At 38.0% G+C, this 27,364-nt stretch overlaps 1 protein-coding gene and 1 long non-coding RNA gene across 3 annotated transcripts in view; both read right to left on the minus strand.

Annotated features, from left to right (window-relative positions):
- The window catches only part of LOC136373976 (uncharacterized), a 107,497-nt gene extending 84,974 nt beyond the window's left edge, over positions 1-22,523 (minus strand). The window contains exon 1 of the long non-coding RNA XR_010745778.1: positions 22,512-22,523. This is a non-coding gene — a long non-coding RNA (uncharacterized lncRNA). The remainder of the gene's footprint in view (positions 1-22,511) is intronic.
- On the minus strand, positions 1,594-27,364 carry LOC136373975 (PHD finger protein 6). 2 transcript variants are annotated; one of them, XM_066339068.1, is made up of 11 exons: positions 27,236-27,364; positions 22,195-22,374; positions 21,913-22,014; positions 18,812-18,945; positions 18,463-18,506; positions 9,265-9,428; positions 8,944-9,087; positions 7,686-7,790; positions 6,683-6,816; positions 5,913-6,042; positions 1,594-5,623 (listed from the first exon to the last, which is right to left on the minus strand). In XM_066339068.1, the coding sequence occupies exons 2-10, from the start codon at positions 22,330-22,332 to the stop codon at positions 5,913-5,915; spliced, it is 1,095 nt and encodes a 364-aa protein (XP_066195165.1). In that variant the 5' UTR covers positions 22,333-22,374; positions 27,236-27,364; the 3' UTR covers positions 1,594-5,623. The 2 variants fall into 2 exon arrangements, with proteins under 2 accessions (XP_066195165.1, XP_066195164.1); XM_066339067.1 differs by having other exon boundaries at positions 9,265-9,431.

Below are 27,364 nucleotides of genomic sequence, written 5' to 3' on the forward strand. Positions count from 1 at the left end.
AACAGACAGAAGGCTATTCCACAATATCCTGCACTTGCCTCAGAGATCTCAGGCGACTGGATTAAACCACAAAAAAATCCATCAAAAAAAGTAACCTTGTGTCCAGTAATAATTTCCATGGCATCAGATGCCATGTGATGAAACTACTCCCAATATCAACTTTGGTAAAAGAAGCTTTGAACAGCCTTTTCAATAAACCTTTGCAAAGATGGCTGCGGATCACAGCATCAATAATTACACTCTGGAGTTGTTCTGTGCAGGGCGAGGAGCTGGACTCGATGATCCTTGTGGGTCACTTCCAACTCAGGATATTCTATGATTCTGTGACTTCATCAACAAGACCTGATCATTTGGCAACTCTTAATTGAACATGATGTTCAACAATTTTTTCCTGACATCCAAGTCTGTGCAGACAGGATATGATTATTCTCAGGTCCCAGTAATTACCTACTATGCTCATTAAATCAACTCCCTGTTGAAGGTGATGACATAATTATAAAATCTTCATCAATAGAGCAATAGTGCCCTTTCTCCCATGGAGTTTTCCCAGCACATTTCTTTATACTTTAAAATCGCTGGCAGGTATCACCAAGTATCACCACTTGCTCTAGGCAGCTATGTATTTGGAAAAATCCAGTGATTTCTAAGTGATCGTTTGCTTTGTTAATCTCTTATGCTACATATGTTCCAAAGTGCATCCTGGATGCAGCTGCCATGTGTGCAGTGTGCTTAACTTGCACTGTCATGGAACCCCAGCTGGTAACTCAGCCCCATGCAGCTGCTCACTCATTGCTCTTCCCGGCGGGGTGGGGGAGAGAACTGGGAGGATTAAAAGGAGGAAACACGTGGGTTAAGATAAGGACAGTTTAATGGGGCACAAAAATATGAAAATAATAATGGTAATGATGATGGTGATAATGATAAAAAAAATTAGAATATACAAATCAGGTGACACACTATCCAACTCTCACCATTTGCTGACAGATGCTTGGCCAGTTTCTGAGCAGCATCCCCAGCCAGCTTTCCCCCCATTTATGAGACCATATGGTAGGGAATATTCCTTTGGGTCAGCTGTTCTGGCTCTGTGCCTTCCCAACTTCTTGTGTCCTTCAGCCATGAGAAGCTGAAAAGTCCTTGACGTAGTATAAACACTACTTAGCAACAACTAAACCATCAGTGTGTTTTCAACTGTATTCTTACACCAAATCCAAAACAGAGTACTGTGCCAGCTACTAGGAGAGAATTCTATCCCAGCTGAAACCACGACATACTCTACATTCCCTTAGTCTCTTAGTCAAAATTAATTCACTCTTGGAAAAAAAAAAAGTTCTTGAGAAGTGAGAAAGGGAACCTCCAGCAAGTCAGTCACTTTGCATTAAGCACTGTTAAATCCAAAGCAGCTTACCCAGTGCAGAGTTAGGAACAGAGAAATGCAGAGTTACCACCAAGTGCCAGACTGTAAATATGATGCCTTCTCACCTCTCTCCTGGTAATGTTTTCCTGGGCCTGTAACCTCAATAGGAAATACTGCATTTATGCATTAAAATGAGTTTCAAAAGTGATACTCTTGGAAGAAGGACAGATATGCAAACATGAAATTCATAACTCATTTATTGAATATATATATATGCAAGGATACCAATAAAAAGAAACTAATACTGCAAACTACAACTTTGGAAGTAAAGCCAATATAATAGGAACAAAATATACATAACATTGTAGATAGGAATGCATTTACCCTTTTCCATACATTCCTTGTCTTTACACCTAATGTAAATATATGCTAGAGCAAAAGCTGCAAACGTTGGCCTAACCTGAGTGCTTTCTGACAAGCAACAGCTCTCCAGGATTTGCTAAGGGCTGAGATGTCACTGCTGAACTAATGGCTGTGCATATATATGCATGTATAGGAACGGCTTCACCAAGTATATAAATCAAGGGCTGTGTTCTGGTTTTTTCACCTCCAACACTGATACAGTGGGATCCAACTCTGATGACACGGAAGAGGAGTTACTAATTGCTATCATGCACTTTCAGTTCTCTTCAGATTAATTTAATCTAATGAGGATTAATTTTCTTGTCAATCTGATTCGGTGTATTAATATTTTTGGAATGCACTGATTATCACCTGCCAGATAAGTCTGGTATTTCAAATAGATTATCACTTCTTCATTTTTCACTCTGTTTCAGCAGAAAGTTCTCTTTTCTGTAGGCAGGAGTAAGAGGCAAACTCTCTTCTGTAACACTACGTTTTAGGGCCAGATTCGGCAGACTCAAACCTCTGCAGATAAGCACAGCTCTTTGTACCTAAAGCTGAGACTTTGGGAGTGTAGGCAAGACTCCTACTAGAGCCTTATCACAGAATCTCCTGTGGATCAACCCTTACTGAAGGAGTAGATCCTCTGCTCACCTCAAGCTTGGGAGCTGCACTGACGCTGAACCAGCCTTTTCCCCCTGCCCTGGACAGCACAGCCCACTGTTACGGGGTTTGACCTTGGGACTCTGGCATTGCACCAGTTTTATCCTCAAGATATTAGAACAGGATCCTTGTGATGCCTGTCTTTGCTTGGCACAGTCCTTTCTGGGAGTAGCACAACCACGGATCTGTGAGACCACAGAGACACAGTGAGTAGGGGAGATCCCTTAATGGAGAGGTGCAGGGAGCTGGAGAGAAACCTCCCTTCTCAGAGGTTCCAGGCATCTTAAACAGGACACAATCCTCTTGTGAGCTAAAGAAGTGCCCAAAGGCAAAAAGTAAGGTAAAGTGCCCAAAGGCAAATTTAAAAAAAAAAAAAAGCGGAACCAGTTTTTTAAGACAAGTTTTGTTGAATTCATTATGTTGAATTCTTTGATTGTGAGATGAAAGCAGAAGGTGCCTAGTAAAAAAAAAAAATCTCAGTAACAAAATGACTGTATTAATTTAACTAGCTAATTTAAACATATCTAGTTCACCTATAGAGCACTTTCATTACTTCTAATATTTCTGGGAAGGCAGTAGATGCTCCAGAATAATCTTCAATATATGTCTGCAAAGATTACATTGCTTTACCAAACAAAAAAAACCTCTGCAAACCAAAACAAACCCCCCAAAATTCAGACAGACTGTCTGAAATTCCAAGCTAAAATACACATAAAAAGACAGTAATGGCAGTATTTTGTCTTTAAAAAAAACGATGTAAATGTTGTATACTATGATACATTGTCATGCTTTTTAAAACTACAATTAAAGATGTAAGAGATGTACAGTAAATACACTGCTGAGGTACATTTCTTCTAAATATTAACACCACGACTGAATTACTCCCCAGCAGGTGATGCTACTTGGGAACATATAAATACAATTTTTACATTGTAAGGCACTTTTACCCAGCATACATGAGTTGAAGTCAGTTATGACAAACTTGAGGCTTGTAAGAAAAGGCTTTTGCTTTTGACTTTGCTTCCATGAATTCTGGATTGATGACAGTTTCACCAGGCCATTTCAGCACACGGGGATAACAGAGAAACCAGCCACTTCCTTTTCTGCTACCAGAAGGTAAAGTGCTGTTCTGGTTCTTCGAGGCATGTAATGAGGTCATTTATCCATAACAGGTGAGTTATTGGACTAAATATTATACTAAGCCACTGACACAATGAATTAGAGCTCAGTCTCAAGTACAGTCAGTATGCTGGCAGATCTACCCCATGCAAACTTAGTTAAATACAGTAGCTGCAAACAAAGTGCCTTTTTTCCATGGGAGGGTCATGTATGAGGCACAAACTGAAGTAATTTAAATATTGAAGGATGCTATTTTGCATTCTAAAACTATTCTGTGTGGCTGGAAAATGTTCATATTCTGGGAGAAACAAAACACCTTGATAGACAATTTCAATAATCGATCTGTCATTGCAATTCAAGTCACGCTTTTAATTTTGAAAGTTACAAATACAAAATAAAAATGATCAATGGCATCATGTTTAGAGCAGTAATTGAATATTTCCTGTACACAGCAATATTTCTTTCCAAACAGGATCATTCTTCAGGAAAGCAAACAGAATTGATTGAATTCTAACAGGTAAAATGTTAGAAACTCCAATATACAGTAATTGAGTCCCTCAAGACATTAAGGGAATGCATAAGAAGACAAATGACACACGTTAAATCTTTTAAAAATACAAGTAAAAAATGCTACAGAAACTCATGTTACAAATGAACCGTTTTTGCAATACCAATCACAGAAGAACTGTAGCAGTTTATAGTCAAATCAGTGTCTTTTTCTTGTTTCCTTCCTTCAAATCCAGAAGTTTTGTTGGGAGTTCAGAATGAAACAAGTCAAAACCCTAAACAAACAATAAGGTGATGTGGTAGCAACAGACAAACGTATGGACTAGACTCAGCTTTTTGGTTTTATTTAAGTAAGTCTGAGGATGTGCTTTAACAGACCAATTAAAGAAGCCAGGAGCCATCAGATATGACAAGGTTTTTTTGAAAGAAGTCAGAGGACTGTTCTGTCAGGTTTGGTATAGCCTAGATCTGATCGTTCCCTCAAGGACATCAAATTCTAGCAATTCCATTTTGTGATTGTTGACTTGACAGAGAATGGAAAAAAAAACACTGAAACAATATGGACGATACACAAAGTTTCCCATATAGTGGTCATATGATTAAAAAATAAATACCAATCTAGCAAAAAGGTTGTTTCCTCTTTCTTCTTACAGAATATGGGACCTTTATGCACATTCTTGACAAAACATGAAGTGTTCCACACAACAGAGAACACCTGAGGTATGGATGTCAGATATGGTGGCTAAATTCCATAGTGAGTTAAGAGTTGTAACTCTCTGAAGTAAAAGAGATTGGGCTGCAAAGTCCAGACATTTGTATAGTAGGGTTTTAATCACACTTGTTGACGTGTTCTCTGTAAATCAGGACACAGAAAGAGGTGGGTTTTTGGGAAAAGAATGAACTACAGCCCTTTGGCATGAGTTCTAAAGCTCACAGCTCAGAACCAACAGCTGCTCAAGTAAACCTCCCGCAAACAATGCCGGGTGGAATGAGCAATCACAACAGGAACAACCTGAAATGTTCAAGCGTGCTTCGTGTACACCGAGTCCTTTCCTATGGGTGCTTCCCAAGCAAAAACAGCGCGGCTTTGCCATGTACAGCCTCCGGAACTTGTGCAGGAAGAAAATGCAAAATTCACAAAGTACCAGCTTGTTGCCACCACGGACTTGTCGATGTTGTTAATTAAACTAGCTAAGACCTTCCCTCATTGCGTGAATCCACTAAACAACTTACACATTCCAAATCTCAAAGTTTTTATTCAGTCCAGAAATATAGATCTTACTTCATTTCAATGTCTGCCTTAACTTTTGACACTGTACATATTACATATCATTTATATAGTGTTTCATTTTTTTTCCAGACACTGCAGACTACAAACTACATAATATTGACATGTAAAACTCTGCCACTTACTGAAGGCTCACACACATGAACGTTTCAGGCAGTTCAATGAAATTTCTAACAGAGTTGGGTAGTAAAAAGTTACTAACCCTTTTCTGATCTTTAGAAAACAATTTAAAAGAATTAGTAGTTATGATGTCTTAGCCATTCCCAGTTCTATAACTCTGTCCCTTGAACCTGTTTAAAAAATGATGAAAACAATAGTAAATTTAAAATCATACAGAAAAGCATTTCACAGTTCTGACATTACATCTACATTTAGCAATAGAAATGAGGGCCTCCCTTCTTATACTGTTACAAAGTCAGCCAGTTTTAAAAAACAACAAATCCTCCCCATTCTTCTACAGTATTCCAATAAAAAGTACTCTGCATACACTAGATTTAAATACTTCACTGCAGTAAACTACATTAATTGTATATTGCATTTCAGTCTTGGTAACAGGTCTGTCAGGAGTAACTTCCATACCTAGTTTCCATTGAGCTGCTGCTGAGGAATGTCATTATGGTCAGTGCCTGATTTGCCACGGCTTTTGCTTTCTCTTTCCTCATCCTCTTCATCTCTTTCATCATTTCCACTATGGTTTTTACAATAGAGTCTGGCACAATAGAAGGAACAGTGAGGATTTACACTGAAAATATCCATCAAACCCTGACTTATCTCTCAATTAGTTCTGAGATGTGCTACAAGTCAGTTGCCAACTCTTAAGTCATTCACGGCCTTCAGTCAAGCACCAGTTAAACCGGGGAGGAAAACAAAATTCCAGAGCAGCCAACAAAACTGTGACCAATCCCAGTTTTGCAGGACTGCCTCGGCACTGCTCAGCGAATGCCCTCTCGTGGGCACAGCGTGGCAGCTCAGCTGCAGACAAGCCACAGCTCCTCAGGAGAGATGGGAAGTTGTGGGGCCCAAAAAGCCCCGGGAGGAAGCTACGAACACAGCAATATGAAGGAATCATGACATCAATTTTCTTGATCTAAACTATAGGTTACTGGAGAAGGAAAATATAACGCAAGTCAATTAATCTTCTCATTTCTCCTATTTACAGCACTACAGAAATTTTAAATTAGCAGAGTAACTGAAATGTTTTGTGAAGTCAATGATCACTTAAAAATATTATTTTAAGTTAAATAATATTCTATTTTTAAAGAACACATTAACTAGCCAAGTTAGGCAGAAAAAGTGTGATGAAATATCTTTACTTTTGTAATAGATTCAGCAAATACATAGATCCTTACTTATAAATTCCTCGTGACATATTCTCAATGTATTTAGCTTTGTCTTCTACTCCACAGTGGTAATGGTATGTTTTTATGCAGGCTTTGATTTCACACCCAATAGTAGCACCAGGCTGGCTGCAGAGTGTGCATTTCTGTACAGGAGAAAGAAGAGAACAGCAACATTCACCATCTCAGTCTTTTGTCTCCTAGTATTCAGTTAAGTGGTCCTCATATTTGTGGCTAATGTTTTGGAACAGAGCTATTCCTCTGGCAGGTCATCCTTCTGATGAAAAGTTAATCAGATACATGGTAAATTAGAAACTCTAAGATACCAACACTAAAATATGAACACTAAAATATGAACACTAGAATTTACCTGCCTGTTGCACAGAAAATTGCTACATGACTGCAAAACATGTTATTTCATTTCCAAGGCCATTTTATTGCTGCTGTAGTATGCTAATGTATAAAGAGTCTTAAACTTTTTTTCAAGGAACAATATTGCTAGTTTTTTATTCTCTCTCTGATCCCCCATTAATTTCTTAGCACTTTAAAAATACCTTGAGTTTTAATAAAACACAGTGTGAGGTTTTATCAGCATCCCCATCTCTGAGTTCTTCATGTTTTTTCCTACTAAAACACCAAAACAGTTGGAAACACTGATACGCAGTGCAGTAACTCATATTCTGTAATTTTGTGTGCAGTTTCACATAGTGTTTTTTTAGTAACAAAGGTCCAAAGCTGTTACTCTCTTGTAGTTACAGCATGGCTATCATGAATCATATGATTCTATGATAATAACAATTATGTACATTGTCATTAAGAATCCCAAATACCACATGCCCGAACCCCACTAATAGTAAGTGATTCCTATCTGGCTGCCCTTCCCACAAGTAACAACATATTTTAATTTTGTGTTTAGAAAGAGACGGAGAAGATTGTTCCATAAAAGGAAGGAGGCAGAGGTATACAGACCTTAGCAGAATCACTAGCACATTCACCACATACTGCAGGTACATACCATTCTTTTTCCTCTCTTGATTTCTTGAAGTACAGTTTTGATATCAAAATCACCAAATTCTGCCCTTGAAGTTGTTGTTAGCTGGACAGTGCCAGAAGAGAACAACTGTAAAACATGCAAGTCAAAGTAATGTCAGGTCACCAAGATGACTGGAAATTTTTTTCTTTACAGGAATAACCGAGCACTGAACATCCTGTTTTATGATCTCAGACAGCATGTGCTTTACCAACAAACTAGGAAAAACTCTTGCTGAGCAATTAAAGTATACCTTCTGATCCCCACTTGACTGCTTTAATTAGTGTTGTTGCCTTGGAGAAATATATTTTAAAAGACAGAGGAGTGGATGAGAAATAATGATAGGATGAAAATTTAAATTACCAAATGGGCAGTATTATCAATTACACTATTCAACTTTTTAGGAATATTCCATTTTCTTCCCTCTGACATATATGTAATTGAGGTTCAACCCTGATGTCAATACAGCTGTTAAGTCTTGAGGGATGAAAATGGAGGACAGAAGTACCATCCCTTCCATCATCATCCTGGTATATTCAGCTTTAACTGCCTTAAAACTGAAGTTCGGTAGACAAAGTCACAAAGAAAGTCAATGAGTAACCCCACAGATTGTCTGGACTAGTTATTAATTTTGAGGTACAACATGAACCAGTGAAGTTTGTTACCCAAAGTCCTACGTCACTCAGAATGAGTGACATGAAAAATGGCACTGTCTGCTCAGGCTCGTTGCAATTAGATCCTGTTCAGGCTGACAGTTCTATAAACATGATCATCTAAAGGCAAGAGCTTTCTAGAACTTCCACATCCCACACTCTACTTGAGTCACACAGCCTGAATCCACAGGTCAAAAAATGGACAAAGTTCATGGATTCTTCTCAGATTGTGCCTGAATCCCTGTGAAGCTGTTTAATTCTTGGAAAGGATTCTTCTGGTTAAAACTGTTTTCTGTTTTCCTTTTTAAATACTTCATATGCATTTAGATGCTAAGGGAGCATTTTTAATAAGCTAAAGAGTCTCCCTGAGCTAATTCCATCTCTTAGCATGAAGCCAACTTTTATTCATATTGCCTGCAGTGAAAATAAATGAATTGCTCACTTTGCAACACTTCAGTGCTTAAGGAGATCATCAGCATACAGACAATACTCAGCATAATTACATGTGAGGGTACTGTATTAAAATCCAAAATAGCAATTCAAACAAAAATTCACAGAATAGAATGGTTAACAACAATACTGTTACTCACCATGCACTTATAGTGTGCTGCAGCCTTTTTGGCATTAAATATATGAAGCTTTCCTCTAGCTTCATTTTCTTCTTCACCTGCATGACAGAATCCACATTTAGGTTTTGTATCACTGGGGCTGCTTCTGTGGGGAGACCTGTCTCTCTGAAAGAAAAACATTTTACTAAAATATACTGCTGGGATACAAATAAGGTTGCAATTTTAAAAGCCTGTGGCCACCAGCTGGAGGCTCAGACAAATGCAAATATTAATAAAACTTATATTTCAGAGAAAAAAAATGCAATTCTGTCTTCTAAGAAGTTTAGCATATTTACTGCTTACATAGGAACTGCTTTCTATTTCATCTGTGCCATGTGAGGACGTAGATCTAGTGTCTTCTGATTGCCCTTTTAAATTTGTTTTTCTTGGCTTTCCCTTACGACCCCTCCTTTTGCCTTTGGGAGGTGAAGGCTCCAATTCATGTTCATTGATATTTTCTTCTAAATCTGCTTTAGAAGTTAGAAAACATCATTAAATAAGATTATCCACAATTTTATAAAAAACTAAGAAAAAAACCCAAACCAAACAAACCCCCCCCCGCAACTAACCAAAACCAGACAAGAAACCACAGCATATATTTTCTGAATTTTGGTCAGAAATAAAAATAGTACCTTTTCCCCATTTATTACAAACATGCAACTGCAGATCCTGAAAACATTACTTTTTATATGTCACACAGCTTTGTATCTTTATAACATAAGGTTTAGAGTTTCTTACAACTTCTACTTTCAGACCTAAAATGTGTCCTCAGATATGCATCTTCACCTTCATTGAAAATAACATTCATTTAAACTACAATGAAACTGTGAAGTATTTTCATCCATGAAATCTAATAATTTATTATTTTAAGATGCAGAACTCCAGTGTAAACTGCCTTTGATAATATGCTAGTGTACCCAAATAACACCTCTCTCTGTGTTTTATTAATTGATGCCTGTTGACTTAAGAAAAATAATTAATCCACTGGGCTATAACATTAACATTAAGCTTGAAAACTGGAAAGTATTTTGTCTTCAGTGAAACAAATCTACGATTTTATGTCATTACAGAATATTTTTAGACCTGAAGCTAAAAGCAACCTCCAGTTTAGAGGAAATCATCCCCACTGACAGCATCCCATATCAAGTATATTCAGACCATGAAGTATATGAGAACACGTTTTGCAATACAGACATACCAGAGAGGCCTGACAAGTTCCTTTGCAAACGTCAGCTGAGCTGTGAATGCTACACAGAGCTGAGCCCAGCCTTTGTGCATGCTGTCCTTGGCACGACACACAGCTCTACACAGGATAACAGATCAATTCTGCAAGATTATGACTGCTTCCAATGTGATCTAGTTAAATTGTATTTGGTAACTACATCTAACAACCAGCTCTATGCAGTCACCAACAATTTTCCTACTCACAGGAGCATCCTCCTTTTTTTCTTTTAATATATACCACCCATTCCCGCTCGAACCACAAACATATTTCAGCAGACTTGTTTAAAGAAAATGCACAGACTCCGCTGAAGGACTTCTCTTCTCAAAATCCAAACCACAAACATCAGTATGAGCGCCCAAACAGAAGGAAATGGTAATCAGAAGACTTGAAACATTCACTTGATGGATATTGCCATATTGTTTTAGTATCTGGACAAGACATCATAGTTGGAGAGTAAATGCTGCCTTGCCAGCACTTGTCTTTCTTACCTATTATCACATAAAAAATTAGATCACATTTCTATTTCTTGGTAAGAGTGACTCAACTGCACAAAACTTGAAGTCAAAATGCCAAACACATTCCACAGTCATCAAGTGGGAGCAGAAGACAGCTGAAGCCCTGGCCTAACCTGGCACACAAGTACATCCTCTTCAGCTCCACCTATTCTATCTGTCACTAACCCCCAAGAAAGCCACAGCTTCTGCTCAGTTATTAAGGACAGAAAACTCATCCAAATGCATCACAACAGGATCTACTAAAATTTATACAGATCTGCAAATTATTTTGGTTTAAACTTACAGACGATTCAGCTACATACAAGTTGCTACTAAGACACATCAGTCTGTCTACAACATCCCTGTACTTTAATATATAAACTACTTTTTTGTAATTACTTGTCAAAAGCACCGTTTATTTTATGCTGAAAAAACTAAATACATGATGACACAGATTATGTAATGAAACAATACATTTTACATTTTCTTCTCAATATTTCCTATAGAATATTATTTTTCATTTGTCACCACTTGCTAAATTCCCCAAGCAAGGTCATGCAATTTAGATACTGACCTCTTAGACTGCATATAGCAAACTTTATTACAATCTGAATTCAAAAAGAATTCTCTTTTATCTTGATACAATGCAATTGTATCAATGAACTCCCCACTGATTATTCAAAAAAAATTCTGAATATTTGTCTCTATGTTTACATTTACAGAAATCATAGATGGTTATTCTAGAAAAATCGTCTTACAAAAATGTGACTATTGAATCCATGACCCTTTAAATCACATCAATAAGAAGTTTAAAATACTCCTTCCAGAATAATTCAACCTACTCCCCTAGTTTATTTGATGAAGCAACACACAGTCCATTCACTGCCATTCCTTGTTTTTTCCAAAGCTCCTTGTCAATTTTATCAGCCAAAACGCTTTCCACCTCAGTCCACCCTTATTTTCTACAATAACACCAAAGCATGTCCTGAACTCTTACAAAACTAGAAGTGAGTTATAATTGCTAAAAACCAATTACACCTTATGGAAACAATTTTTTAACAAAAGTGTCAATCTCCTAAAAGAGTAAGTTCTTAAGTGCTATTTCTAGTCTATAATTATAACATATATATAGAGATTTGAAAAGTAAAAATGATGTATTTTTAAAGATCGTTTCAGTGTTAGATAAAAACCCATGAAGAATGCACAGCTTTCCTCAAAAGAGATCCCCTTTTCTGTGCTTAAAACTATGACTTTCAGAGAAGTTCAGACATCATTAAAATCCAGCTGCTCTTCACTAAAATACAATTCCTTGAAGATTTATGTCTCCTACTTCAAGTGACGCGGAACTATAGAGTAAAAGCACCAAGATGTGAGGATCTGCTCTACCACATCTGTCCTTCAAGACTGAAACCTCAAAACATTAAAGCTCTTCTTGTTTTTACAGCACCTTGAACTCACAGAATACAACAGGAAGACTGTAACCTGCTATCAAACCCATCTGGATGGTCTTCATGTCTAATTTACAGCTTGGTGGGTGCCCTATCCCTCCCCTCAAGCCCACTGCCAGCTTACCCTGTGTCCCTGGCATCTGATGGTTGAGTGTTTCCAACTTCTCATGTCAGCTTGAACTAAGGAAAACACAAAAAGTTGTTCAACTCCTCCCTGACCAGGTGATGTTTTATCATGGATATCACCCATCCTCTGAATCCCCGAGAGTCCCTAGAACTCCCTCTTTAATTACCCCCCATTCCGTATTCCATTACTGCATTGATTTTTAAAATCATGACAATTTCCTCAATATAAACTATCTAAAGTGTTCCAAGGAAGTTTCTATGAGCTTCCCTCAGAAGCCCCTAAATGCTAGATTTGAAAAGAGCCCAATACACAACATGGCCTGAGAGGGGGGGGGGGGGGGTAAGGGTAGAAATCAAGAGGAAAAAATCTACATTTTAAAACACATCTAGGAATATGACATTTTAAATGCAGATGACTAGCAACAAGACCCTAATCTTCATTTTAAAAATCCACGAGCAGTACAAAGTACCACAGAAGGAAGCCTGGCAAAACGCTATATTACATCAGCTGTTAACAGGGAGATTCAGCTTCAGAGAGAAATCTAAAAATTCTCCTTTGATCATGACTAGAAGGAAAAAGGATCAAAATGTTTGTTTAAAACAAGGCTTGGCAGAGAAAAGGTTGAGGTATCACCGATTCATATTGCATTAGCTTGAAATACCCATGGAATCACTCCTTTCCAAAAGCCAGGTTAAAGCAAACTAATAAAGAATTATGTGATTTAAAGATTGTGAAAGAACAAGTAAAAAGAGGATGTGTACAATAAATACTGCTCTACTGACATCCAACACTACCTTAAAAAACAGAGTAAGAGAGCCAGAAACAAAGGAGGCTGAGTTTGTATAAGGAACATAAGAAACCAAAACTACTGGCAAAATATATTTGCAAGTAGGACTGGACATGAAAAGAAGTCAAAGCATAGAATGCTGAGGCAGCTGAGACATGCTGCTATATAAATCTGAAATCATACCTGTGCAGGTGAAGTTTTACAGTGCACTTAGGATAAAAGAGAAACTAAAAATTCAAGGAACAAAATCAATCTTATTAGATTTTTAGAAGATAAATGGAATATAACAGAGAAAGAAAAGAGTACTTCAGCATGCTAGAGTAAAATCTTAAACTATGGCTGAAACCAAACAGACCGTATAAGCCAACACCATTGTTTCAAATTGGAAAGAAACATCAAAAAAAACCAAAAACAACCAAACAACCTGCCAAAAGAGCCTTATTGGCCCTGTGTTAATACTAAAAATGTGGATGCATCTATAAGCAATAGTAAGAATCAAATCAAATACAAAATCATGTAAACTAATCATGAAATAACAGTAGTTTTTATCAGCAGCTGATGTGAAATTAATAACCAAAATGCTGAATATATTTTTGTGTTATCTTTTTCAATGGAAGAAGAATAAGTTACATTAAACACATAAAAATTTATTTAGCCCTGGGTCCTGCGACTAGTATGTTTTCCAAAAGCTCCAGATACTTCAAGGAACTGATGACTTTTGTCCAAAAATTGTTTGTTATGAGGTACTTGAGATTATTTCTTTAATTAAGTACATTTGACTTAGAAAAATAATAAAATAGTCCTTCCTAACCACACAATTTAAATGTGTTTTCAAGCAAAGAAACACTGGCAAAGACTGAAGACAGATGATGCCCTTGGCTTATCTGAATAATCACAAAACTTATGACCCCTGGTCTGATGAATTTGTTGAGTAGCTCAAGCCTCTCTGTGTAACACGCCTAGATGGGAGGGAGAATTAGAATATCACAGGACAGCTCCTCAGACAGGACAAACCATTTCACCACATGACACTTACATTTTTCCCTTTCCATTAGCAGTGTGGTTTTCCATAAGAAAACCCTGGTGTGACAACCCTTCTGCACAAACCCTCATTCATCTATAATGGGACACTGCTAATTCACTTCCCGGACCTACTCTTCCTGTGGGAACACCATGAGCACATTTGATGCCACACCCAGAGCATTCTCCGAGAGACAGACACCAAACAGGCTCAGTCAGCAGAGCCCGGGGAAGACTTTCTCAGGGTCAAAATCAAGGTGACCCCAAACTTCTGCAACATTACAGAAACATTTGCACCTGACTATGTTACTGCAAACAAGGTAAAGCAAACCTGTGCTTCCACCAGTGCCACGGAAAATGCAACAGGGAACAAACACAGCTTGAAGAATCCAAAGATGAATCAGAATGTTACCTAACTAGAATGCCAAAAAGTTGCAGATGTTTTTCCTGCCAGTCTCTGGTTTTCACAGCACTTTGGGATATAGATTGCGGTATCTCTAAATAGGTCTCAGAGAAATAGCATCATGACTCAACTTACCAAGCAGTGTGCAAAGCACAGACTCTATGTCTGATCTTTAGAATTACACGAAAAGGATGCTAAGACAGAGAATATCCTTGTTTCCACTGTGGAAACGTAATTCCCTGAGGCTTTGATCACAGCTACAACAAAAAATTACAGACATTTTATTTTCTGAACCCACAGTTCTCAAGCATCTGCTTTAAACATTAACAAGAGAAGCCATATGAATATTTTCTTAGTCTTTGTCTTACCACTGTGTAACAGATGAAATTACATTCTTATCTTAGTTTATATTAAACTATTCCTCAACAGCTGAATTTGTTTTAAATTCAACACATGAGCCAGGGCAGCCCCACCTGCAGGGAACTATGATGCCAGTTTTTTGATTTTTCAACAATAATTTCCAGTACAATGGAATAAATTCCAACAAACAGTTCCAAAACATTAGCTCAACAATACTTCATTCTTCAGAAAGAATAATGCAAATGTACAAAACTGAACAGTATTTCAACTAATGGTTAGTTGTGATCATTTGAAAGCACTGGCATCAATTCCTGTAACCTATTCACTACTGAAAACTTAGCTTGCCTGAAATTATGAATGAAGCTGTTACCTAAAGTTCATTTATTTTGTTAAATTTGTAACCAGCAAGGCAAAAATCTAATGTTCTTTTTTCAGTTAATGGGAACAAAGCACAGGAAAACCACACTGAATAACACAAAGGAAATATAGGAGAAATACAGTTTTCCTTCTTCTATGTCACCTAAATGCCAGGCCATACAGACAAACCAGACAAACCCAACAATCTGTTGAAACAAGTAATGAATTTAAGAGCACAGTACTCTGCTCCCATGTTTCACATTTTTATATTCAAAGAAAGCAGAAGGTAGTTCATCAAGTCCTGTCAAGTGGAGAAAAATTAATTCCCATAACTCATTAATTTTGTCTTGATGAGTAGGTACCAAGTCTGATGAATCCTCACACCACCTGAATTTCGTAACACTAACAGAAAACATCTATGAGGTCCTTTTTATTAAGCCTTAGCAGGAAACTTAATTCCAACGTAAGTCCAACAACATTTTGATGCAGCTCAAGAGATTTCCTTTAACTGTTATTAAGTGTTTACAGTTAGAATCTTTAAACTATAACTTCTAAAAAAAGTACATGAGCCAGATCTCAGACTTGGGCAAGTATGCCCCCAGAAGCAACCATTTTCTATCTTACTGTTATGCAGCAGTGTTGCCTACAGAAAATAAACTGTTCTGGACAAACCAAACACTCCTAAAAACTCTTTGAACATCTACTAACATAAGTAAGAGAATAAAAATACTTGGACTGGAACAATTAAATCTGGGTACAAAGAACCAAACACAAGAACCCAGAGATGTCCTAAACTGACCAAGAAAACAAAATGCAACAATTTATTAATAATAAAAAAATCCCCAATCAAAAGTAACCCAGAGAAGGAGCAGTTAAATTTCCATTTTAAAGGACTTATGGTTCCAGTGCCTCTATACTCCCACACTGAGTGACAGAATCACAGATAAGCTTTAACTGTTCTGTTAGGAAAACACTGCTATGCAAAGATTAATGAAAGTGAAACTAAAACAACATTATATAAAAAAAAAAAGAAACCCAAAAAACAGCCACTATGTTAACATCTAGTTTCCCTGCCTAGTCTAGTCACTCTTTTCTGCCAAGTCCTTTATCTGTTTTCACACACCACCATTCTTTCACGCTGAAATGCCTCCTTGACATTCACATTTTCATCAAGAAACAAACAAAATACATATATAATGCTTAACCTCACCATCTAACACCTTCCAGCTGTCATTTCACTGAGTAAACTTCAGCATTTAAGTATTAAGGAAAAAACCTCCCAAGTCCACTCTGAAACTCTGAAAACCACCTGTAATTTTTGTCTGCTAAAGTTAATTAGTGTTCAATGCAGCAAAATACCATTGCTATGGCAATTACTTATAGCATTGTATCAGGCATATGCAATTTGTATTTCTACTTTCTTTGATTTAGAGGAAGTCTATCACAAAAGAGCCCCAGCTTCTGGCATCATCAAGTCCAGAACTGTAAATACTAATTATTTTATGGGTAAGGTTTCCAAAACTGTATGGACTAAAAAGAAAATACATTCTTTGGGAAAGAGAACTGGGTGGAATTTCAGTGAAATATTACAGAAAAAACTAAAAACAGGAATGTGAAGTATAGCTACACATAGCTCTAGAAGTGCAAAGCTATTTCTAGAAGTGTAAAGTATGACTGAAGTAAATATTTTAAACAAAAAAATGTGCGCAAAGTGCTAAATAATATACTGTTGGGTCCTTCGGCCTCAGCTGTTCTGGCTGATATTGTGTATTTCTTCTCTCCTACCCTCAATCTAAAGCCTTTTTTATATGAATCTAGATTAATGTTTTAATAAACTACCATCACCAACATTTAACAAAAAACCCACTAATTTTTCCCAGTGTATCTATATAAAATTTAACAGCCTTTGCTATTACAAAATGACACTGTAAAATTGGAGATAATGATTTCCAAACGCTCTTAAAGAAAAGCACAAGTTCAGATCCTGCAAGGAATCCCAAGCAGAAAAGGCAATCCATTGGTTTTGAGCTCCAAGAAGAACTGGAGGCATTTTTAAACACATGCCAAACACTGATGTATTTGTGAGTAAGTATAAAAAATTATTTTAAAACATCAGCTCAATCAATTAATTTCTTTGGACTCAAAACATCTTTCATATTCTTTGTCTGCTAACACACAAAGCAACCCCAAAAACAAACAAATGAAGTGCCAAACTACAAGATAACATGGCCCCTTCTCTTTGGAGAACTAATTATAATGTATATATTATTTTTCTTGTTTAAACCCAGTAACAGTAAAATTAGAGCTTCATATATAGGCACACAACAATAATTATGTAAATGGACTAAAAAAAGAAATCAATTTTCTTTGGTATTTTCTGCTGCCTTCAGAACCTTTCTGAACATTAAAATAACCCCCAAACCTTTGCCATTGATAAATCTACTACCGGTAGCATAAAAAGCAAACTATTATCTTAAAAATACATTTGGCATAGAGACTGAAGTACCTTACCAAGTTTAATCTTCACTAAACAGTTGTATACTCCTCATTAGTTAAATCTGATGACATTTCAGTAGAAAGCAATACAAGAAGTAAACTACCAACTGTTTGCTTACCCAAATTCAGATACAGCAGCAAAAAAGAAAAATACCTTAATAAATACATAATAAATAAATAAATAAATACACACTAGTCTGGAATTTTAACAGACTGCACAATATATCGACAGTTGTGGCATTTCACTATTCTTTTCTGCAAAGCTACACAGCTTTCATGAATGGATCCATAAAACTTTTTAAAAATCATTATGATTCAGAAACTTATCTGGAAGTGAACACAACCTTTTTCATTTACTATTGGGTGTTTCTTTTTTCAAGAGTTAAACTCTATTTGCTAGTCAAAAAAATGAGTATTTAGAAATATTGGCAGTAGCAAAAATCATCTGTTACCTGACAAAATATTTCAGATCTTAATATTGTGAATACTTAACTACAAATATAAGCCAGCTTCTTCCAAGAAGAGAATGTATGACTTCAATCCAAGCTTTGGTTTTATGGAGCATCGTATCATTTGAACATCCTAAAATTTATGGTTGGGGCTTTTCTCCACCTCAATCAATAATTTTTAGAGAAAATACAGAAATCAGATGGGTTTCCAAACTCGTTGTTTCTCAAAAAAATGTAGTTCTAATTTTTACTGAAAACATTTATATTCTCCAGAAAAGCTAAATTTAACCAAAGAGCTTTCTACAATGGGAAAAATTTATATTGAATAATTTTACCTTCAGAGTTATGCGTAGTTTTCTTGTGTTTTCGACATAAAATCCTATAAACAAAGTAGTTGAAAACTGTCAAGTCAGTCACGAATCACAGATTATTTACTCATCTTTTAAATTTAAATGCCAGTACATTTTTCTCCCACTTATAAGACTCACTGATAAACAAATCTTGCAGTGAAAATATGCTTTTCTAGCACATCACTGTTTTGAATGCCACAATCATAATTAGAATTTTTGCAACAGTTTTGTTTAGATTCCAAAGTGGGGTTTTGTTTTGCTTTGTTGCTTGTTTTTTAAACAAAGAATGTAAAATACAAATTTAAAAAAAGCATAATGAATAAATAATAGTTACATATAAATGCCTTGTGAAGGTTTCTCTCTTATCTGAGCCTTATCATGCAAAGCACAGTAGTAGTGATATGTCTTGTGACATGTTTTCACATCACAGCCAATGGTCGCTCCGGGACAGTGGCATAAAGAGCACATCTGGAAACAAAAAAAGCACAATTCATGGAACTTATTGTTTAGTACTTCTGGGTTCAAAGTAACATTTACCAGTCCTGGTGAGAAAACAAATGGATTTATGCACTTGGAATTACTCTTCCTGCTCTCAGGTGCTTTGCACAATTTGTTTTAAAATTAAGAAATTTGTTAAAAGTGTGCAACAGTGCAATAACCATCAGATGCATTATCAACTCAACCACCATTATCAATTCAACAAAGAAAAAAGTAATTTATTTTTGTGCAATGTATCTGATCAAAGTTACACAGGTATTCACCTGAATATCCCTCTCATAAGGACAGTCTGTTTGTACCAACCATTTCAGAAAAGTTAAAATCATAATTGCACCTGTTTAGTTCTGACTTATATTAAAAAGGCAAGAGGGGAAAAAAAAATTACATCCATTTGAGAATGAATCCTGCAGTCAGAAATACTGATGACCTGCATTTCAATTTACCTTGGCATCAGCACCTAACTTTACTTTTTTTTTTACCTAAAGTTATATCCTTAAGTCCTTTCCAAAACACTGAATTTAGCAGAATATTTGGTAAACACAATTAATTTATTTCAACTAAAATACATTTTGCTCTTTATACTTCTACTGCAAAGAAGATTCAAATTGAGGTTTTTGCTTTACTCTTCCATTAATTGATTCTTGTATCAGACACATAGATAACACCTATCTCCCTTGCTCATGGTCCTCCTTATACTGTGGTAGGAAAGTAATTGACAACACTTTTCTCCTTACTGTTTTTTACTGACTCAATATTCCCAAAAAATCTCAGGATTCCCCATTAAACTCACCACCTAAGACCAGTCCCAAACGGTTGCAATCAATTCCAAGTTCAAGTATGCAATGTAGGATATTCCCTCCATCCATCCATCCATCCATCCATCCACCCATCCATCCCTATATATACCTGTCTTTTGGATACATTTTTTTCTCCACTGCACTCATTTAGTCAAGTTCTCCTTGCTACCCTCAAATATGCCAAAAAAATATACCACCAGTCTGTTTTTCAGTTTTAACAAAGTCAACTGAACAGCAGAAATGTCAAAGCCTTGGATCATCTCCATTTACTCCTCTGCAAGCTCTGAAATGGTACAGTTATATACCATTCCCTAGTTGTTACCTAATTTGTATGGGCATTTTATCTCATAAATCTGTTACACATTATGGTTTTATACATAATAACTGCTGATCAAAGTCCTTTAGAAAAGCATAGGCTTATACATGCAGCCAATCAAGTTCAGTCAGAATCTCAGTTCTTTTGAAAGCCAGAAATAACTAAAAGAAAATTTTATTTTTATGAACACCACGATGTGTCTGTAAACAGAGCACACACGTTTAATCCATATTTCTAGTAAGTAATAAAATACTTCTTCCACTGGCATGTGCCTGCTGTCCAAATGGTCACTAACTCAAGTTATATTGGGTACATAAGAAGTTTGATAAGCTGCAAATTAGGTATGTTCTTCAAAAAAAAAAACCAAAAACCTTTCCATTCACAGATACAGATAATTAAAATAATTAAAATATCAGTGACTTGTACTTCCAAATATTTAGACTTCATAAGCCTTTTTACTGGCCTACCAAGGTTTGAACCTATCACCTTTCCTCAGACTGATCTATTACCATCAGAAAGTCTCTACATTCTGTCACTGTCACTCTGGTAGCAAGGTCCCCACTGTCAGTGCCCACCTGGCCAGCAGCACCTCCTGAGGGAGGACAAACTGAGCCCATCAGCACATTCACTTAACCCAGGGCACTGAGGTTTTTGCTGAATGGACCAGGCCAGACCAGCAAGCAGACCTGAGAGAAGGGATCTGGGCTAATGATAAACCTTTACCTTTACACTTCCTACACGCCAATGGAGAAAGACAAGTTCCTCCAGAGAGTGATTCAGAGCTGCAGCTTTCTGACAGCTGGAGACATGGAACCTAAGTTAAGATCTAAAATTATGTTGTACATTTTCTCTAAAGAGGAAACAACTCAGGACTATGAATCTATTAGATTGAACAGAACCAGGCTTTCTACAAAAACCTGAACAAAGTGTCTAGTACACACAGCTGGTGAGTTACAAGAATGGAGCCACTGCAACAGAAGGAACATAAAGAGATTCAGAAGCAGAATCCACCACCAATAACATAAAAAGAAAAAAACCTTTAAAACCCTTTAAGAGACACAAGAATCAAGAAGTTTCCTCATGATCAATAGTTTCATTTACTAATGCGTTCTTTTGAAAGTTCTAATCTCAGCATGAATGATTTGTGAACTGTTATTTTTTTATGCTTCAGTTAATTTGAGCAAATGAAGTTCTCTGGATTGGAAAATATTAAAATGAAACAGTGGATGAAATAGTAGACTATTACTGTAAAATTGTAGTTCTACAATAATACTTTGGACTTCTCTTAGTGGTCCAAGAAATGGTAAATACATAGCTTTAAATAAATAAGCTGAAAGGTTTTAAAGTGAGGAGTGAACTGATCATCTGCTAAAATTATTTTTAAAAGAGCCTCACTCATTTCCCCAAATGGAAAATAACTAGCTGTAAATAACAGTAATGATGATAATAATAATAATATAAAATCCTCATGAATTAGCTTCTCAGGAATTCAAAAAGTCACTGCTGCTCAATCTCTTTAATTTGGTGGAGCTGCAATGACTACTGTATCCACATACCTCACAAACCCTCTATACTCACAGCATTATTTTTTAAATCGGTACAAAAGGAGCAAAAAGTGTATTTCATATCTAACAATAGATTTTGGTAGCAAACAGGTAAAGGCACAATAACATTCTTCCAAGGACTCTAGAATGTGAGTTTCTTTTAGAAATCTAATAGAAAATACTAAATGGGTTAAATACACTGAGCAAACTTCCTTGCAAACTTTATGGAAGGTATGAAAATACTCTCTTTCCCTTTCCAAGAGCCAAAATAGGGACTTACCAGTTTTGTGCCTCTCTTTATTTCTTTCTGAATATCTTCAATGGAGAATCCACCAAGACTCTCATTATCAGTGTGTGAAGAAACCAGTGCGGATGAGAACAACTAAAATTGCAAAGACAAAACCTGTATTTTAATCTTTAAAGGTGTAAGTGATAGAGAAACTTATAGATATGAACCCCATCAAGTTGCAGTGGTTATTCATGGGTGCCAATTCCCATTCTGGCTGGCTTTTCCACGTGTTTGGAGTGTCCTCCCGGCTCTGTCCCATTCCCGGTCACTCACCATACACTTGTGATGTGCCGCCACCTTCTGGTTCTCCGACATCAACAGCTGCCCACATTCGTTATCCTTATTCGACCGACAAAACCCACACTTCCTTTGTCTGGAGGAGACTTTCTTCTGTCCGACTGAGCTTGTCATGGTTTTAAATGACCTTAGAATGCCACTGCAATCCTCTCAATGCTACAGGGAAAGAACACCTGCAATCAGCACGTTAACAGCAACAAATGGCAAATTAACATAGCTTTATAAATAGGTACTGGATGCTTCGAAGTGATTTGTCCCTTTTCTTTATGCTACTTCAATACAGCCAAATAAACAAGTGTCTGGCAGAGGCAGTATTTCGTCAAATTTTAATGACATTTCTCCATCAAGAAAAATAGTTTTTTATGCAAAAAAAAGTTTGAGAATTAAAATAAAACTTTGGACGCTAATACAAAAGCAGAAATGGAAAAGAAGTAAGTGGGAAATACAGAAAGAGAATAATTGGGGAAAAAAGTTACTGCAACTAATTTTTATAGTTATTTGTTAACGGAAATGAATTTGTAGAAAATATATACATACGCACATGCATTGAAATTCATGCTACTGAACTTCAAAAACAGAAGCAAAGAAAACCCCAAATTCAGCATAGCCTCCAGCACAGGTTTTGGCTGTAAAGGCTCACAAAGTCTCAGGGCAGATAAGTAAAGATGAGATGATAATACGTTACCACTTTCGGTATCAGTGGTATCTTGAGGCTATCAAACAGCATTAGGAACAAAACTTTAGACAACTCTCTGACTAAAGTGCTGCAGTGGAAACCCCTCCGTGACCCACAATTAGTTTGGCACTAAAACACCAGGTTTCAGTAAGTGCACGAGAGCTACTGTTCTCCGCTCAGAAAATTCAGTATGAATCACAAACTTATCATGTGCTACCAAGGAACACGTTTTAAAATGTAACACTGAGGTCACAGCGACCAACTCAGGCAGACAGGGCTCGTGAGTGTATTAATTTCTTGGTAGTACTAGGAAGTTTATGTTCACTTGCTTCTACACCTACCAAGAAATAAAAAAATCATCTTCTTCAAATTAACTTTCTTAAGGCTTTTTACTTTGGAGATCTGAGCTTTACAATCAGAATTTGCCACAACTGCAATAAAATCCTCCTCAGCCTTTCTCTTCACTTGACTCAGCTAAATAAGAAAAGCCACCATAGAGCCTGATATTTGTGTTGGAAAAAAAGTGTAAAATCCAGCCACAAATAAGAGAGCAGAGTTGCAACACATCTGGACTGGGCTACAATGGCACAGATCTGCATGAAAATGCTCGACTGCTCTCTGGAATTCGCACAGGCAGACGTGGTGCTCCCCAGCGCTGTCAGAAACTCATAATGCTGTTATCACTCACTCTTCCTCTAACCGAAAGCAAAGGAATGTCCTCAAGTTCCCGGCAGCACATCCTCCTGCTAATAGACACTCCTGCTGCCTTCTGCCTCGACAGATTTTCACAGACCGAGTTGTAGCTGTTGGCCTTGCACTGTTTACTGCAGAACTCCTGTCTCAAAACTCCTGCCTCTTGCCTGTCCTGTCCCCCTCGCCTCTCCTCTCCCAACAGCTTCATCTGCTCTCTGCTCTAACTGCGAAGAGTTCACGTCGCTGACGCACACTCAGAACAAGAACGCAAAGATTTTGGATCTTGCTGATTTGCACAAAAAATGTGCCAATCTGGATAAACTGGTCACACCCTTTTGCAGTGGCAATAGGGAGTCCTTAAGAGTTAAACACAAAAGAATTGTTATACTGTACCCTTCTGTAAGAAAAAATAAAACAAGACTATTCTGTAATCCCTTCTGAGGAGAAAGAATGGTTCCTGAAGAGACAGACACACATGCATATGTACATACATATACATATACATACATATATATATATACACACTCATATATATGTATGTATATCAAAAAATAAAAATCTCAGTAAATTTTAAAACTTAAATAATGTTCAGGAGCAGAAAAAGACCTACAAAAGACAAGCAGGAAGTTATATTACAAAGACTACTTGTTTACATCTCACATCCAACAGATCAACATAAATCACGCAGGGATGTTTAGAAATATACTAACAAAAAAATACAAAATGCAAAAAGTTCTGGTTTTGCATAAACAGTGTGGTGTATATGCATACACAATCACTTGAGTCTACCTGTTTCATTTTATATTGATATTATATTATTAAAATATTGACACCAATGATACCAGTTACTAAAAGGAAGATCAGGAATTTCCTTGACCATGTGCGAAGGTCCTACTAACTCTACTAAAACAGAGCTACTCTTGAATTTAAGTAGCAAGTTTGTATTTTAGAAAATGAAAGTAATTTATGCCACACAAAAATTTTTTAAGTGGCTCTCATCATACCTAGTTTATAGCAAAAACAACTTTCCAAAACACAAGATCATAAAGAACCTTCTCACAGTTTGCTGCTTTCCACCTCCCAGGGCACCACAGGCACGTCACTGCAGCAGCACCAGAACCTGACACAGCCTGACTTCCTCAAGTACTTCTGCATAATTAGGTTTTTTAGGGCTCACAGTGAAGTTAAAAATAATGTCAACCTTTACTCAACACATGGATGCTGATGTCTAAAAAAAACCAACTGTTTTGAAATACTTCACAATTACAAATAACTTACCATTTGGGAAAATATTTAAAACTCAAACAGGCCAAAAAGGAAATCACATTCTTTTCACCATCAGATTAAATTACTATGAAAGCATTTTACAAGGGTATCTAAAAGTGTTCTTTTGAACTCTGCATTTGTTTTTGTTTGTTTCACTGGGTGTTTATACATTTTGGTTGTATACTTATACATTTTTAAAGTGTAGAAAAAAAGCCCCTGAGAAAGAGAAACATCCATAGACCTCTCCATAAATTATATTTGCTTTCTCACGTGAGAAGACACTACTCTTGGATCACTTTTGTGTCAAAATGCACTTATCCTGTCTATTAAAAAAGAACAAACTATTTTTTTGAGAAAGATGAAACCAAGTTATGCAGCTGCAGTCCCACAATTCTGAATGCAAGCACTCAAAATTCTGTTTTCATCTCTCGAGTTAAATCACCATGAGCAACAAATCTAGTTTGCCAAGTATCAAGCTACATTTCACTGGAATGAGAAAAAATGCAACTTAAAACCAGCTCAACATTTTGGTTTTCCATGTTTAAAAGGTTAACAAATGAGTAAGAATTACAAAAAATAGTGATTACATCTACTGTTGACAGAATCTTGCGTGTCAGCTTTGTCCAAGTCTCACAGACTGGATCACAAGGAGTGACGTACTGTGGAATCACTGGCTGGGAGATTTTCACGGTCTCCACCAAAATGGAACACACATACTACAAACACAAAGATTGTTCCATACAGATTGATTTTCCACGGGCTTGATCTAAGAAATGAGAAGTTACATGTACCCTAGAATCACACAAGCAGAAATTCACTCAGACGTTCTTCAACAAAAAATTTGGGTTCATTTGCATTCAAATTTCTTATGCACACCAATGTATTAAATGTGGTGCTTTCCTTCACAGCATCTTTATTTTATCTTTAAAGCAGCAGGTTCTACACCCTCCTGCGACTTCTGTGCTCCTTTACTGAGCTCTAGACAACAGATTTCCCTAATATAAAAGTGCAAGTTCAATGACTCTCAGGCACAGGAGGCCCTCAATGGATGAGACATTGTCAAGCACCAAATGTAAAGTAACCTGGACTCTTAATTTCTATTTATTGTTCAAACATGTTTGAGGAGCCTGATTATAGGAGTTAAAACTTCACTTGTATTTCCTATAAAGGACAGTGACCTGCATGCTGCACTTGCAATGTTTGGTTTGCTGTGTGACCTGTACGATTCCCAAACTGTATTTCAAAAAAATCAGAATTTATATTTGTGAAGGAAATTTCAGACACCTGAGAAAAAGCTGTGAGAAGTAAACAGGCTTCAGAAAATGCCACTGCAGATGCTGAACTGGTTTGGTCTCTCAGGAAAAGCTAAAGAAAATATTTGTGCCGATTTTTCCAAGATGCTCACTGGAGATACCAGAGTCACAAGCTTGCAAGTGCTTCACAGTTTCCCGGGTCGGTGACCCATCGGAGGGAGGTTTATTTTGGAGCAGGGGGGAGCGAAGAAGGGGAGAGGGAAAGTATCCTGTAGGATTTTGTGTCTGAGAACCCAAACCACAGGTCCCGTGGAAATTTTAATCCAAGAGTTACATTCACACAGCATCCTACAGTCACTATAAAAAGCAGGATGGGAATTTATCCGTGCAACTTCCTTAAAAACACCCCAAAAAGACAGTAAAGAGGGGGCAGATGCGAGGGGGAAAGGGCAAAACCTCGAAAGCCCAAACAATGAGAGCAGAGCAGGTGACTAAAAATGACACAGAGAGAGCCCGCAGTCAGGGAGGTCTGGCAGACGACGCTGAGGGATCTCCAGGAAAGTTTACATCCTCCCGCGGGGAGCGGGAGATGGGCCGATAGCGGCATCTCTGCCGTCGCCTCCCCGGGGATGGACGGGGCAGGACGGCATCTCCCGGGGAGAACGGCCCGAGCTGCCCGCGGGCCCGGCCGGCACCGCCGGGATCCCGACCCCTCCCCAGCCCAGGGGGTACCGGGGGGGCGCAGGGGTACGCGACAAGGGCGACCCCCTCCCGACCCCGTGAAATTTTGGGGGAAACGGGACTGGGAGACAAGGGGGGGGGCGGATCCTCCCCGCAAAGAGGGCGCGGACCGGGACGGGCGGAGGCAGCGGCACCGCCGGCCCGGGGAGGGGGCAGGGGGGCGGTACCGGCACCCGGGGCGCCCCTGAGGGTATACTGCGGGGCGCCGCGACCCTCGCGGGGCTGCAGGGGCCGGCTGAAGCCCCGGGACCGGCGGCGGCTGCGGGCGGGCGGGCCCCGGGCCGGGGGCTGCGGGCGGGCCGGGGGCGCCGCGCCTCCCCCTGGCTCGCGGCGCAGCGGCGGCGGGGCGGGCAGCGGGCGCTCGGCGGGTCGGTCGTCGGTCACTCACCCGTGCGACGGGCGGAGTGCGGGCGGAGGAGCCGCTGGGCACGGCCCGTCCGCGCTTGCGGGTCGCTCAGGGCCGCTCGCCCGCCGGGACCGGCGCGTTCATTCGGGGCTCGGGACGCGCCGCCGCCGC

Source organism: Sylvia atricapilla, chromosome Z (genome assembly GCF_009819655.1).
Source record: "Sylvia atricapilla isolate bSylAtr1 chromosome Z, bSylAtr1.pri, whole genome shotgun sequence".
NCBI classification, from domain to species: Eukaryota; Metazoa; Chordata; class Aves; order Passeriformes; family Sylviidae; genus Sylvia; species Sylvia atricapilla.